This window comes from Oncorhynchus clarkii, chromosome 12 (genome assembly GCF_045791955.1).
Source record: "Oncorhynchus clarkii lewisi isolate Uvic-CL-2024 chromosome 12, UVic_Ocla_1.0, whole genome shotgun sequence".
Classification (NCBI taxonomy): domain Eukaryota; kingdom Metazoa; phylum Chordata; class Actinopteri; order Salmoniformes; family Salmonidae; genus Oncorhynchus; species Oncorhynchus clarkii.
Genome location: NC_092158.1, coordinates 5,384,048 through 5,398,471, shown reverse-complemented (window position 1 = coordinate 5,398,471; position 14,424 = coordinate 5,384,048). Strand labels below are relative to the sequence as shown.

Below are 14,424 nucleotides of genomic sequence, written 5' to 3'. Positions count from 1 at the left end.
ATATTTTAAAAACTAGAAGCATGGTTTTGGGACAAATCATTCACTAAACCATAAACCTTAACTCGATCTTGTAATGAATAATGTGGAAATTGAGCAAGTTGAGGAGACTAAACTGCTTGGAGTAACCCTGGATTGTAAACTGTCATGGTAAAAACATATTGATGCAACAGTAGCTAAGATGCGGAGAAGTCTGTCTATAGTAAAGTGCTGCTCTGCCTTCTTAACAACACAATTAACAAGGCAGGTCCTACAGGCCCTAGTTTCTACCTTCTTAACAACACTGTCAACAAGGCAGGTCCTACAGGCACTAGTTTCTACCTTCTTAACAACACTATCAACAAGGCAGGTCCTACAGGTCCTAGTTTCTACCTTCTTAACAACGCTATCAACAAGGCAGGTCCTACAGGCCCTAGTTTCTACCTTCTTAACAACACTATCAACAAGACAGGTCCTACAGGCCCTAGTTTCTACCTTCTTAACAACACTATCAACAAGGCAGGTCCTACAGGCCCTGGTTTCTACCTTCTTAACAACACTGTCAACAAGGCAGGTGCTACAGGCCCTAGTTTCTACCTTCTTAACAACACTATCAACAAGACAGGTCCTACAGGCCCTAGTTTCTACCTTCTTAACAACACTATCAACAAGGCAGGTCCTACAGGCCCTAGTTTCTACCTTCTTAACAACACTATCAACAAGGCAGGTCCTACAGGCCCTAGTTTTTTCGCACCTTGACTATTGTCCAGTTGTGTGGTCTGGTGCCACAAAGAGAAAAATTACAATTGTCTCAGAACAGGGCAGCACGGCTGGCGCTTAAATGTACACGGAGAGCTTTAATTAATTAACATTAACATTAACATTAATAATATGCATGTCAATCTCCCCTGACTGGATCTGGAGGAGAGATTAACTTCATCCCTACTTGTATTTATCAGAGGTTGAATTCACCGAGCTGTCTGTCTAAACTACTAGCACACAGCTTGGATACCCATACATACCCCACAAGACATGCCACCAGAGGTCTCTTCACAGTCCCCAAGTCTAGAACAGACTATGGGCGGCACACAGTACTACATAGAGCCATGACTACATGGAACTCTATTCCACAGTACTACATAGAGCCATGACTACATGGAACTCTATTCCACAGTACTACATAGAGCCATGACTACATGGAACTCTATTCCACAGTACTACATAGAGCCATGACTACATGGAACTCTATTCCACAGTACTACATAGAGCCATGACTACATGGAACTCTATTCCACAGTTCTACATGGAACTCTATTCCACAGTACTACATAGAGCCATGACTACATGGAACTCTATTCCACAGTACTACATAGAGCCATGACTACATGGAAATCTATTCCACAGTACTACATAGAGCCATGACTACATGGAACTCTATTCCACAGTACTACATAGAGCCATGACTACATGGAACTCTATTCCACAGTACTACATAGAGCCATGACTACATGGAACTCTATTCCACAGTACTACATAGAGCCATGACTACATGGAACTCTATTCCACAGTACTACATAGAGCCATGACTACATGGAACTCTATTCCACAGTTCTACATGGAACTCTATTCCACAGTACTACATAGAGCCATGACTACATGGAACTCTATTCCACAGTACTACATAGAGCCATGACTACATGGAAATCTATTCCACAGTACTACATAGAGCCATGACTACATGGAACTCTATTCCACAGTACTACATAGAGCATTGACTACATGGAACTCTATTCCACAGTACTACATAGAGCCATGACTACATGGAACTCTATTCCACAGTACTACATAGAGCCATGACTACATGGAACTCTATTCCACAGTACTACATAGAGCCATGACTACATGGAACTCTATTCCACAGTACTACATAGAGCCATGACTACATGGAACTCTATTCCACAGTTCTACATGGAACTCTATTCCACAGTACTACATAGAGCCATGACTACATGGAACTCTATTCCACAGTACTACATAGAGCCATGACTACATGGAAATCTATTCCACAGTACTACATAGAGCCATGACTACATGGAACTCTATTCCACAGTACTTCATAGAGCCATGACTACATGGAACTCTATTCCACAGTACTACATAGAGCCATGACTACATGGAACTCTATTCCACAGTACTACATAGAGCCATGACTACATGAAACTCTATTCCACAGTACTACATACAGCCATGACTACATGGAACTCTATTCCACAGTACTACATAGAGCCATGACTACATGGAACTCTATTCCACAGTACTACATAGAGCCATGACTACATGGAACTCTATTCCACAGTACTACATAGAGCCATGACTACATGGAACTCTATTCCACAGTACTACATAGAGCCATGACTACATGGAACTCTATTCCACAGTACTACATAGAGCCATGACTACATGGAACTCTATTCCACATCAGGTAATTGACGCAGCAGTAAATTTAGATTTAAAAAAGCAGATAAAAAATATACTTCATGGCAACACACAGCAAAGCACGTGGACTGTGAAGAAACACACACACAGGTACAGACACACGCATCACACGCACACACACACACATGATAACATACGCACTCCACACACAAGTACACATGGATTTTGTATTGTAGATATGTGTGGTAGTAGAGTAGGGGTCTGAGGCAACACACTTAATGTGTTGTAGACATGTGGTAGTAGTGTAGTGGTCTGAGGGAGCACAATTCATGTATTGTAGACATGTGGTAGTAGTGTAGTGGTCTGAGGGAGCACACTTAATGTATTGTAGATATGTGGTAGTAGTGGTCTGAGGGAACACACAATGTGTTGTAGACATGTGGTAGTAGTGTAGTGGTCTGAGGGAGCACAATTAATGTATTGTAGACATGTGGTAGTAGTGGTCTGAGGGAACACACAATGTGTTGTAGACATGTGGTAGTAGTGTAGTGGTCTGAGCGAACACACTTAATGTGTTGTAGAAGCTGCATTAATTTTGCTCCAATGTAGCTGCTGCCTTGGCAAGAACTAATGGTGATCCGTAATAAACTCCAGGAAGAGTAGCTGCTGCCTTGGCAGGGGGGATCCATAATAAACCCCAGGAAGAGTAGCTGTTATCTTGGCAGGAACTAATGGGGATCCATAATAAACCCCAGGAAGAGCAGCTGCTGCCTTGGCAGGAACTAATGGGGATCCATAATAAACCCCAGGAAGAGTAGCTGCTGCCTTGGGAGGAACTAATGGGGATCCATAATAAACCCCAGGAAGAGTAGCTGCTGCCTTGACAGGAACTAATGGGGATCCATAATAAACCACAGGAAGAGTAGCTGCTGCCCTGACAGGAACTAATGGGGATCCATAATAAACCCCAGGAAGAGTAGCTGCTGTCTTGGCAGGAACTAATGGGGATCCATAATAAACCCCAGGAAGAGTAGCTGCTGCCCTGACAGGAACTAATGGGGATCCATAATAAACCCCAGGAAGAGTAGCTGCTGCCTTGGCAGGAACTAACAGGGATCCATAATAAACCCCAGGAAGAGTAGCTGCTGCCCTGACAGGAACTAATGGGGATCCATAATAAACCCCAGGAAGAGTAGCTGCTGCCCTGACAGGAACTAATGGGGATCCATAACTTGTTTATACAGTAGCTACTTTATATGTAGTGCCGTAATAGAATAGTACTGCTGTTTCCAGGTTGCATATTGAGTTTAGTCTGAGATTCAGTTACCAGCGACACACGCACACACACACACACACACACACAGACACACACGCACGCACGCACGCTCGCACACACACGCACACGCACACACACCCACGGGCGCAAACACACACACACACACACACACACATACACATAGACATCATGTCGGAGCACACCACTACTGAGAATACCAGAGGGAGGCCGTCTAATTGAATGAAGTCCAACAAGACGTTGGGAGAACAGACAGTGTGTGATGCAGAGAGACAGGACAGGTCTGCCCTCACAGATGTTCCCCTGCAGGTACATGTATGGCGGCTGATGTTACTCAGCAAGCAGGGTGGCAGACACCACTCCAGCTGTGAGGTCAGGGGGTGGGAAGGGAACGGGGTGCTGTTTCTACGTTAGGAAGGGAACGGGGTGCTGTTTATACGTTAGGAAGGGAACGGGGTGCTGTTTATACGTTAGGAAGGGAACGGGGTGCTGTTTATACGTTAGGAAGGGAACAGGGTGCTGTTTCTACGTTAGGAAGGGAACAGGGGGCTGTTTATACGTTAGGAAGGGAACGGGGTGCTGTTTATACATTAGGAAGGGAACAGGGGGCTGTTTACACGTTAGGAAGGGAACGGGGTGCTGTTTATACGTTAGGAAGGGAACAGGGTGCTGTTTCTACGTTAGGAAGGGAACAGGGTGCTGTTTCTACGTTAGGAAGGGAACAGGGTGCTGTATCTATGACAGGAAGGGAACAGGGGGCTGTTTCTACGTTAGGAAGGGAACAGGGGGCTGTGTCTACAACAGGAAGGGAACAGGGTGCTGTTTCTACGACAGGAAGGGAACAGGGGGCTGTATCTACAACAGGAAGGGAACAGGGGGCTGTTTATACGTTGGGATGGGAACGGGGTGCTGTTTCTACGACAGGAAGGGAACAGCGGGCTGTGTCTACGACAGGAAGGGAACAGGGTGATATATCTACAACAGGAAGGGAACAGGGGGCTGTATCTACAACAGGAAGGGAACAGGGGGCTGTTTCTACAACAGGAAGGGAACGGTTCCGAAGTATTCCCACGCATAGTAGAGAGATACTGTATGTGTAACGTATACAAATGTAAGCAACGTTTGAAATTATGATGTTTTAGCCAAATATTATATCTGTTTGTGGCTTCTTGCGGTCAATTTGCAGTCGACAAATGATTTGTAATTATGTTCCAGCCCCCCTGAACATACGCTCAAGAAAAAAATATGTCTCTGTCTGAATCTAGTTGATGATCCCTGCTCTAAAATGACACCAATCTGGATTAAAAAAGTAGGAATTAGGGTAACGGAGTAGAGCTGTGGGGGGGGGGGGGCTTGCCTTTTGCTTGGCGACATACAGTATGCATCAATGGCACTAATCCTTTTGCTTGGACACACACACACACACACACACACACACACACACACACACACACACACGCACACACACACACACACACACACATAAATGGCACTGATATTCCCTTTCCTACTAGCATAGTCCAGACCAAAAATGATAATTAGAGTCCTTGCAGAAACAATCTAATATATCCAAATAGGAGTTGAACAGATAGGAATTGAACAGTTAGGAGTTGAACAGATAGGAGTTGAACAGATAGGAGTTGAACTGATAGGAGTTGAACAGTTAGGAGTTGAACAGATAGGAGTTGAACAGATAGGAGTTGAACAGATAGGAGTTGAACAGATAGGAGTTGAACAGATAGGAGTTGAACAGATAGGAGTTGAACAGATAGGAGTTGAACAGATAGGAATTGAACAGTTAGGAGTTGAATAGATTGGAGTTTGTGGTGCTATGACCCAACTCTGAGCCTGGCTCAAAAACATAATTTCAGACATGAAAATGTTACCCTTATCCGTTGAGTAACAACTTTGCGTGTGAATCTCAAAATAAATCAACAAATATCACAGAGTCATTCTCCCACTGACGTCTGAAGGAATAGAATTAACAGAAGGCTCGAAGCCCCAATGACGTTGACGTTGAAGTCCCCTCTATTCGTGATATTTTTATCGGCCAGCCGAAGACGCTTTGTCACAGAGAAATAATCCTACGGTGTCCATATTAGGAAAGCCTCGGTTGGTGTCACGCTGAGTCCTTCTGACTCTGACGCTGTCGTAATATGGGTCCTAATCTGGACACCATACATCTGTCTCTACTTTGCCGAGCACATTCAGTCCCTTTAAACATCTGGCGTTTCGTCGCCTGCGGTAGGAAACCTCTGACGCACCTTGCAGGAATCCTGGTTGAGCTTGGATAAAGTCTTACCCCTGACCTAACCTCCCGGCAGATGGAGGGTGAAGAGTGGATGACTGGTGGAGGTGTGGAAGGTGAGGAAGGAGAGTAAAGGCTGGTGTTTGTTAGTGAGGGGGGGGGGGGGTGAAGGTATAGGTTGTGTGTTGTTGAGGAGCAGAGGAGGCTGGTAGGAAGAGATATAGGAGGACATGCTCATTGTAATGGCTGGAATGGAATAAACGGGACGGTTAAGCTGAGAGAGAGAGATAGGCGGAGCTGAGAGGGACATTATGCTGAGATAGGTGGAGCTGAGAGGGACATTATGCTGAGATAGGTGGAGCTGAGAGGGACATTAAGCTGAGCTAGGTGGAGCTGAGAGAGAGAAATAGGTGGAGTTGAGAGAGAGAGATAGGTGGAGCTGAGAGGGACATTATGCTGAGATAGGCGGGGCTGAGAGAGAGAGATAGGCGGAGCTGAGAGGGACATTAAGCTGAGATAGGTGGAGCTGAGAGGGACATTAAGCTGAGATAGGTGGAGCTGAGAGAGAGAGATAGGCGGAGCTGAGAGGGACATTAAGCTGAGATAGGTGGAGCTGAGAGAGAGAGATAGGCGGAGCTGAGAGGGACATTATTCTGAGATAGGTGGAGCTGAGAGAGAGAGATAGGTGGAGTTGAGAGAGAGATAGGCGGAGCTGAGAGGGACATTATGCTGAGATAGGCGGGGCTGAGAGAGAGAGATAGGCGGAGCTGAGAGGGACATTATGCTGAGATAGGTGGAGCTGAGAGGGACATTATGCTGAGATAGGTGGAGCTGAGAGGGACATTAAGCTGAGCTAGGTGGAGCTGAGAGAGAGAAATAGGTGGAGTTGAGAGAGAGAGATAGGTGGAGCTGAGAGGGACATTATGCTGAGATAGGCGGGGCTGAGAGAGAGAGATAGGCGGAGCTGAGAGGGACATTAAGCTGAGATAGGTGGAGCTGAGAGGGACATTAAGCTGAGATAGGTGGAGCTGAGAGAGAGAGATAGGCGGAGCTGAGAGGGACATTAAGCTGAGATAGGTGGAGCTGAGAGAGAGAGATAGGCGGAGCTGAGAGGGACATTATGCTGAGATAGGTGGAGCTGAGAGGGACATTAAGCTGAGATAGGTGGAGCTGAGAGAGAGAGATAGGTGGAGTTGAGAGAGAGATAGGCGGAGCTGAGAGGGACATTATGCTGAGATAGGCGGGGCTGAGAGAGAGAGATAGGCGGAGCTGAGAGGGACATTAAGCTGAGATAGGTGGAGCTGAGAGAGAGAGATAGGCAGAGCTGAGAGGGACATTAAACTGAGATAGGTGGAGCTGAGAGGGACATTAAGCTGAGATAGGTGGAGCAGAGAGAGAGAAGGTGAGCTGAGACACAGACAGAGAAGACAAGAAATGCCTTAGTTTGGCTGAGACACACAGAGAGAAGTTTGGCTTGGCCTGGTTAGGAATGTCTCTTACCTGGCTCTCTCAGTATGAGCTGGGCCATAGCCTGGGCGTTCCCTGCTTCGTTCTCAGCCACACACTGATAGAAACCTTCATCTGACTTCACCAGACCAAGGATCTGGAGGTTACTGCCATCCTGCAGAGGAAGGCACAACACAGTTGGTTTTAAAACCATTTTAATTGAACCTTTATTTAACTGGGCAAGTCAGTTAAAGAACAAATTCTTATTTTACAATGACGTCCTACCCCCGGCCAAACCCAGACGACGCTCAGCCAATTGTGCGCTGCCCTATGGGACTCCCAATCACGGCCGGTTGTGACACAGCCCAGGATCAAACCAGGGTATGTAGTGACGCCTCTAGCACTGAAATCCAGTGCCTTAGACCGCTGTGCCACTCGGGAGCCTAATAGATGGCAGTATGTTATGTATGGGCTACCATAGACCGCCGTGCCACTCTGGAGCCTAATAGATGGCAGTATGTTATGTATGGGCTACCATAGACCGCTGTGCCACTCGGGAGCCTAATAGATGGCAGTATGTTATGTATGGGCTACCATAGACCGCTGTGCCACTCTGGAGCCTAATAGATGGCAGTATGTTATGTATGGGCTACCATAGACCGCTGTGCCACTCTGGAGCCTAATAGATGGCAGTATGTTATGTATGGGCTACCATAGACCGCTGTGCCACTCGGGAGCCTAATAGATGGCAGTATGTTATGTATGGGCTACCATAGACCGCTGTGCCACTCTGGAGCCTAATAGATGGTAGTATGTTATGTATGGGCTACCATAGACCGCTGTGCCACTCTGGAGCCTAATAGATGGCAGTATGTTATGTATGGGCTACCATAGACCGCTGTGCCACTCGGGAGCCTAATAGATGGCAGTATGTTATGTATGGGCTACCATAGAAAAGTAAAGGCTGCTTCTTCTTTCTACACAATCTGGATCAAAAGCTATTTGTCATCGATTATTGAAATGGTCAGATCTTTGAGTTGACTTCTACATAGTTAGAGTATTAGGGCTTGAACTATACATTGGCTCTTAGTTTGGTGCCCAGCCTACCTAGTACCCCCTATAGTACCCCTATATTACCCCCCTATAGTACCCCCTATAGTACCCCCTATAGTACCCCCCTATAGTACCCCCTATAGTACCCCCTGTAGTACCCCCCTATAGTACCCCTATAGTACCCCCTATAGTACCCCCTATAGTACCCCCTATAGTACCCCTATAGTACCCCCTATAGTACCCCCTATAGTACCCCTATAGTACCCCTATAGTACCCCCTATAGTACCCCCTATAGTACCCCTATAGTACCCCTATAGTACCGCCCTATAGTACCCCCTATAGTACCCCTATAGTACCCCTATAGTACCCCTATAGTACCCCCTATAGAACCCCTATAGTACCCCTATAGTACCCCCTAAAGTACCCCCCTATAAGGTCATCAGAGTCATGTTCATGATCCTGTGTGATTTACAACCATCTGGATGTAGTCACTTGGTATGTGCTTGACATTATATGGTTGACATGGTTTACAACCCCCCCCCCCCCACACACACACACACACACACACACACACACACACACACACACACACACACACACACACACACACACACACACACACACACACACACATACACTACACAGAGGCTGTGTTCTATGTGACGTACAACGATCTGGAAGTAGTCACTGGGGATGACCTCCTCTCCGTTCTTCATCCAGTGCACCGTGGGAGGAGGGTTCCCCGTTACAGCACATTCCAGCTCCATGTCCGTACTCTCATAGGAATACGTGTTGGTGGGGTAGTTCAGGAACTGGGGTGGCACTGTAGAGAGAGGGATACAGGGTTAGGGTTAGACATACGTGTTGGTGGGGTAGTTCAGGAACTGGGGTGGCACTGTAGAGAGAGGGATACAGGGTTAGGGTTAGACATACGTGTTGGTGGGGTAGTTCAGATACTGTGGAGGATAGGATTAGAATTATACGTAGGTGGAGGTTTAGACTTCTGTGTATGGATGTTGGTTAAGGTTAGGTGTAGGTGGAGGTTTAGACTTCTGTGTATGGATGTTGGTTAAGGTTAGAGGTTAAATGTATGTGTATGGTTGTTGGTTAAGGCTGGGGTTAGGAACTGTGTTTGCCCTGTAGAGATAGAGAAGGAACAGAACACAGCAGTTGTGAAGTCAGACCTTCAGATTTTCCCTAAGGAGACATTAGCAAACAGGTGGATGATGATGTTCAGATCTTCCCAAAGGAGACAGAGGCAAACAGGAATATGATGACAGTCAGGTGTGCATATCTTCCCTAAAGAGACAGTAGCTATTGATGCTACTATAAAGCTACCTAATGATGCTACTATAAAGGTAGTTATTGATGATACTATATAGCTAGTTATTGACAATACTATAATGGTAGTTATTGACTATACAATAAAGGTAGTTGTTGATGCTACTATAAATATTGCTATTAATGCCACTATAAAGGTAGCTATTGATGATACTATAAAGGTAGCTAGCTATTGATGCTACTATAACGTTATCTATTGATGCTACTATAAATATTGCTATTAATGCCACTATAAATGTAGCTATTGATGATACTATAAAGGTAGCTATTGATGCTACTATAAAGTCAGCTACTACATATGTTGGAGCCTTTTATTTTGTTTTTTTTGTTTACAATGTATTTATGTTTATGACAAGACGAACTCATGAATGTGTATCAGGGATTTGAGGGGTCAGTTTCTGTGTTGGATTGAGGGGTCAGTTTCTGTGTTGGATTGAGGGGTCTTTTCTACTGACATTTTGTTTTATATGCTAAAATCCCCACTGCTACACTTTGAGAGGTGCAGTTAACTCTAATGAATTGATCCTCTGCAGCAGAGGAAACTCTGGGTCTTCCTAACCTGTGGCGGTCCTAATGAGAACCAGTTTCATCATAGCACTTGATGTTTTTTTTGTGACTGCACTTTCAAAGTTCTTGACATTTTCAAGATTGGCTGACCTTCATGTCTGGTGGACTGTCGTTTCCTTTTTCTTATTTGAGCTGTTCTTGCCATAATATTGTATTTTTACCAAATAGGGCTATCTTCTGTATACCACCCCCACCTTGTCACAACACAACTGATTGGCTCAAATGTATTAAGAAGGAAAGAAATTCTACAAATTAACTTGTAACAAGGCACACCTGCTCATTGAAATATATTCCAGGTGACTACCTCATGAAGCTGGTTGAGAGAATGCCAAGAGTGTGCAAATATTTTGATTTGTTTAACACTTTTTTTGGTTACTACATGATTCCATATGTGTTATTTCATAGTTTTTATGACTTCACTATTATTCTACAATGTATAAAATAGTAAAAAATAAAGAAAAACCCTTGAATGAGAAGATGTGTCCAAACTTTTGACTGGTACTGTACATCTGTGTCCAGATTTCAGTTCCACGTAAGCCATATAAACAGGACAGTTGCCGAGACGTGCCATGTTTGAAGTCCCCGTCTTGTGAATGATGAATTTGTAAAGCGTCTCACAATCACACATAACATCTTTGCTAAACATTTGACTACTGTTCTGTCCCTCCTTTCTCTTTATTTTCAACTCTCCAATTCGCAGCTTTTCTCTTATCGCATTAAAAACTCCAAACATTGTCTGCTTTTGCATCAGTGGATCGACATGAACTTTTTCTGCCCAAGTTTAAGCATTTGACAACTGCCGTGTATTTGGCGCCCGAACAGTTAGGACCTGAAGCTTACGCACTAGCTAACGCCAGATAAAAAAATAAGGAAATAAAAAGCTCAATGATGCCTATAGACATGAATTGTAGAATAATTATACATTTATGGTTTTTTATGCATTGTTTTCCCTTTATTCAAAAAAATTATTCATGACCCTAACCCCCCCCCCCCCCACACACACACACACACACACACACAGACAGAAACACACACACACACACACACACACGCACGGAAACACAGACGAACACGCACCCACGTACACACACACACATGTACACACACACACGTATACACACAAGTACACAAACCCCCCATCACTCCAGCTCTCTTCCTCAACCGCACACACTACTCACAGACTTCCTCAGACACACTAATCACAGACTACCTCAGACACACTACTCACAGACTTCCTCAGACACCCTACTCACAGACTACCTCAGACACACTAATCACAGACTACCTCAGACACACTAATCACAGACTACCTCAGACACACTACTCACAGACTTCCTCAGACACCCTACTCACAGACTTCCTCAGACACACTAATCACAGACTTCCTCAGACACACTACTCACAGACTACCTCAGACACACTAATCACAGACTACCTCAGACACACTAATCACAGACTACCTCAGACACACTACTCACAGACTTCCTCAGACACCCTACTCACAGACTTCCTCTGACACACTACTCACAGACTTCCTCTGACACACTACTCACAGACTACCTCAGACAACCAATGACAGTCAGATTTCCTCAGACAACCAATGACAGTCAGATTTCCTCAGACAACCAATGACAGTCAGATTTCCTAAGACAACCAATGACAGTCAGCCTACCTCAGACACCGTATGACAGTCAGATTTCCTAAGACAACCAATGACAGTCAGCCTACCTCAGACACCCTATGACAGTCAGATTTCCTCAGACAACCAATGACAGTGAGTTATGTTATGATGCTACCGTCCTTTTCTCCAACACACCCATCTGTCTCTGAGGGATTAAAAATGTGTCAATAATAAATAATAATAACATGTTAAACAACAAAGTGATGTGAATCCCCCTGAGGATAAGAACTGAGCTCCTCTGAATCACTGGTAAAAGATGTCAGTCAGATTTTGAACAAGCCAGGGATACAGTGTATGTTACTATGGTTAAATACCACAAGAATGAGATGCCGTTTTCACAGAACAGCACCTGCAACATGAACAGCGTACACAAATGTGAAAACAATGCTAAATCTACTATACAACATACAGAAACTCATCCCGTACAGTGTAGGTTAGATGCAATGGTTTGATGTCTCCCTCATTTGTGCCAGTTAAGTCTGTGGAGAGAGTCTCCAAAAAGGATCTATGATACAGTAAGTCCTTCTTAATCATACTGTTTATCTGTCTTTAGTGATATAAACAAAATCAAATATTAAAGCTAGTATTAAAGTGTGATGAAGTAGCATCTAGTTTCATATGGTTTAGTCTGTAATACAGACAGAAAGAAACTGCCCAGTAACCTCAGGCTGTCAACCAGCACTATAGCAGTGTCCTCCAGTAACCTCAGGCTGTCAACCAGCACTATAGCAGTGTCCTCCAGTAACCTCAGGCTGTCAACCAGCACTATAGCAGTGTCCTCCAGTAACCTCAGGCTGTCAACCTCCACTATAGCAGTGTCCTCCAGTAACCTCAAGCTGTCAACCTCCACTACAGCAGTGTCCTCCAGTAACCTCAGGCTGTCAACCAGCACTATAGCAGTGTCCTTCAGAAACCTCAGGCTGTCAACCAGCACTAAAGCAGTGTCCTCCAGTAACCTCAGGCTGTCAACCAGCACTATAGCAGTGTCCTCCAGTAACCTCAGGCTGTCAACCTCCACTATAGCAGTGTCCTCCAGTAACCTCAGGCTGTCAACCTCCACTATAGCAGTGTCCTCCAGTAACCTCAAGCTGTCAACCTCCACTACAGCAGTGTCCTCCAGTAACCTCAGGCTGTCAACCAGCACTATAGCAGTGTCCTTCAGAAACCTCAGGCTGTCAACCAGCACTATAGCAGTGTCCTCCAGTAACCTCAGGCTGTCAACCTCCACTATAGCAGTGTCCTCCAGTAACCTCAAGCTGTCAACCTCCACTCCAGCAGTGTCCTCCAGTAACCTCAGGCTGTCAACCAGCACTATAGCAGTGTCCTCCAGTAACCTCAGGCTGTCAACCAGCACTATAGCAGTGTCCTCCAGTAACCTCAGGCTGTCAACCTCCACTATAGCAGTGTCCTCCAGTAACCTCAAGCTGTCAACCAGCACTATAGCAGTGTCCTCCAGTAACCTCAGGCTGTCAACCTCCACTACAGCAGTGTCCTCCAGAAACCTCAGGCTGTCAACCTCCACTATAGCAGTGTCCTCCAGTAACCTCAGGCTGTCAACCAGCACTATAGCAGTGTCCTCCAGTAACCTCAGGCTGTCAACCTCCACTATAGCAGTGTCCTCCAGTAACCTCAGGCTGTCAACCTCCACTATAGCAGTGTCCTCCAGTAACCTCAAGCTGTCAACCTCCACTACAGCAGTGTCCTCCAGTAACCTCAGGCTGTCAACCAGCACTATAGCAGTGTCCTTCAGAAACCTCAGGCTGTCAACCAGCACTATAGCAGTGTCCTCCAGACTATAGCAGTGTCCTCCAGTAACCTCAGGCTGTCAACCTCCACTACAGCAGTGTCCTCCAGTAACCTCAGGCTGTCAACCTCCACTATAGCAGTGTCCTCCAGTAACCTCAAGCTGTCAACCTCCACTACAGCAGTGTCCTCCAGTATGCAAATTAATCGATCATGATCCTTTAATTAATAATGAACATATTTCATTTTAGGCAAGTATAACATTTTACAGAGGTGAGGACCAAAACATTTTCCTATGAATTGTTTATATTGTTGATGTCACGCCCTGATCTGTTTCACCTGTCTTTCTGCATAGAAGCACAAGCATTTCGCTACACTCGCATTAACATCTGCTAACCATGTGTATGTGACAAATAAAATTTGATGATTTGATTTGATTTGATCCCCCCCCCCCCCCCTCCAGGTGTCGCCCATCTTCCCCCATTATCCCCTGTGTATTTATACCTGTGTTCTCTGTTTGTCTGTTGCCAGTTCGTTTTGTTCGTAGAACCTACCAGCAGTTTTCCCCTAGCTCCTGTCTTGTCTAAAGTTCCTGTTTTCCCGGTTTTGATCATTTCTGCCTGACCTGACCCTGAGCC

General features: G+C 45.3%; 1 protein-coding gene across 1 annotated transcript in view; it reads right to left on the bottom strand.

Moving 5' to 3' along the window:
• Positions 1 to 14,424, bottom strand: part of LOC139421845 (DCC netrin 1 receptor) — a 729,366-nt gene that overhangs the window by 426,543 nt on the left and 288,399 nt on the right. The window contains exons 6-7 of the mRNA XM_071172971.1: positions 9,123 to 9,277; positions 7,455 to 7,575 (exon numbers count right to left, since the gene is read on the bottom strand). Of these exons, the coding sequence (XP_071029072.1) occupies positions 7,455 to 7,575; positions 9,123 to 9,277 (276 nt within the window). The remainder of the gene's footprint in view (positions 1 to 7,454; positions 7,576 to 9,122; positions 9,278 to 14,424) is intronic.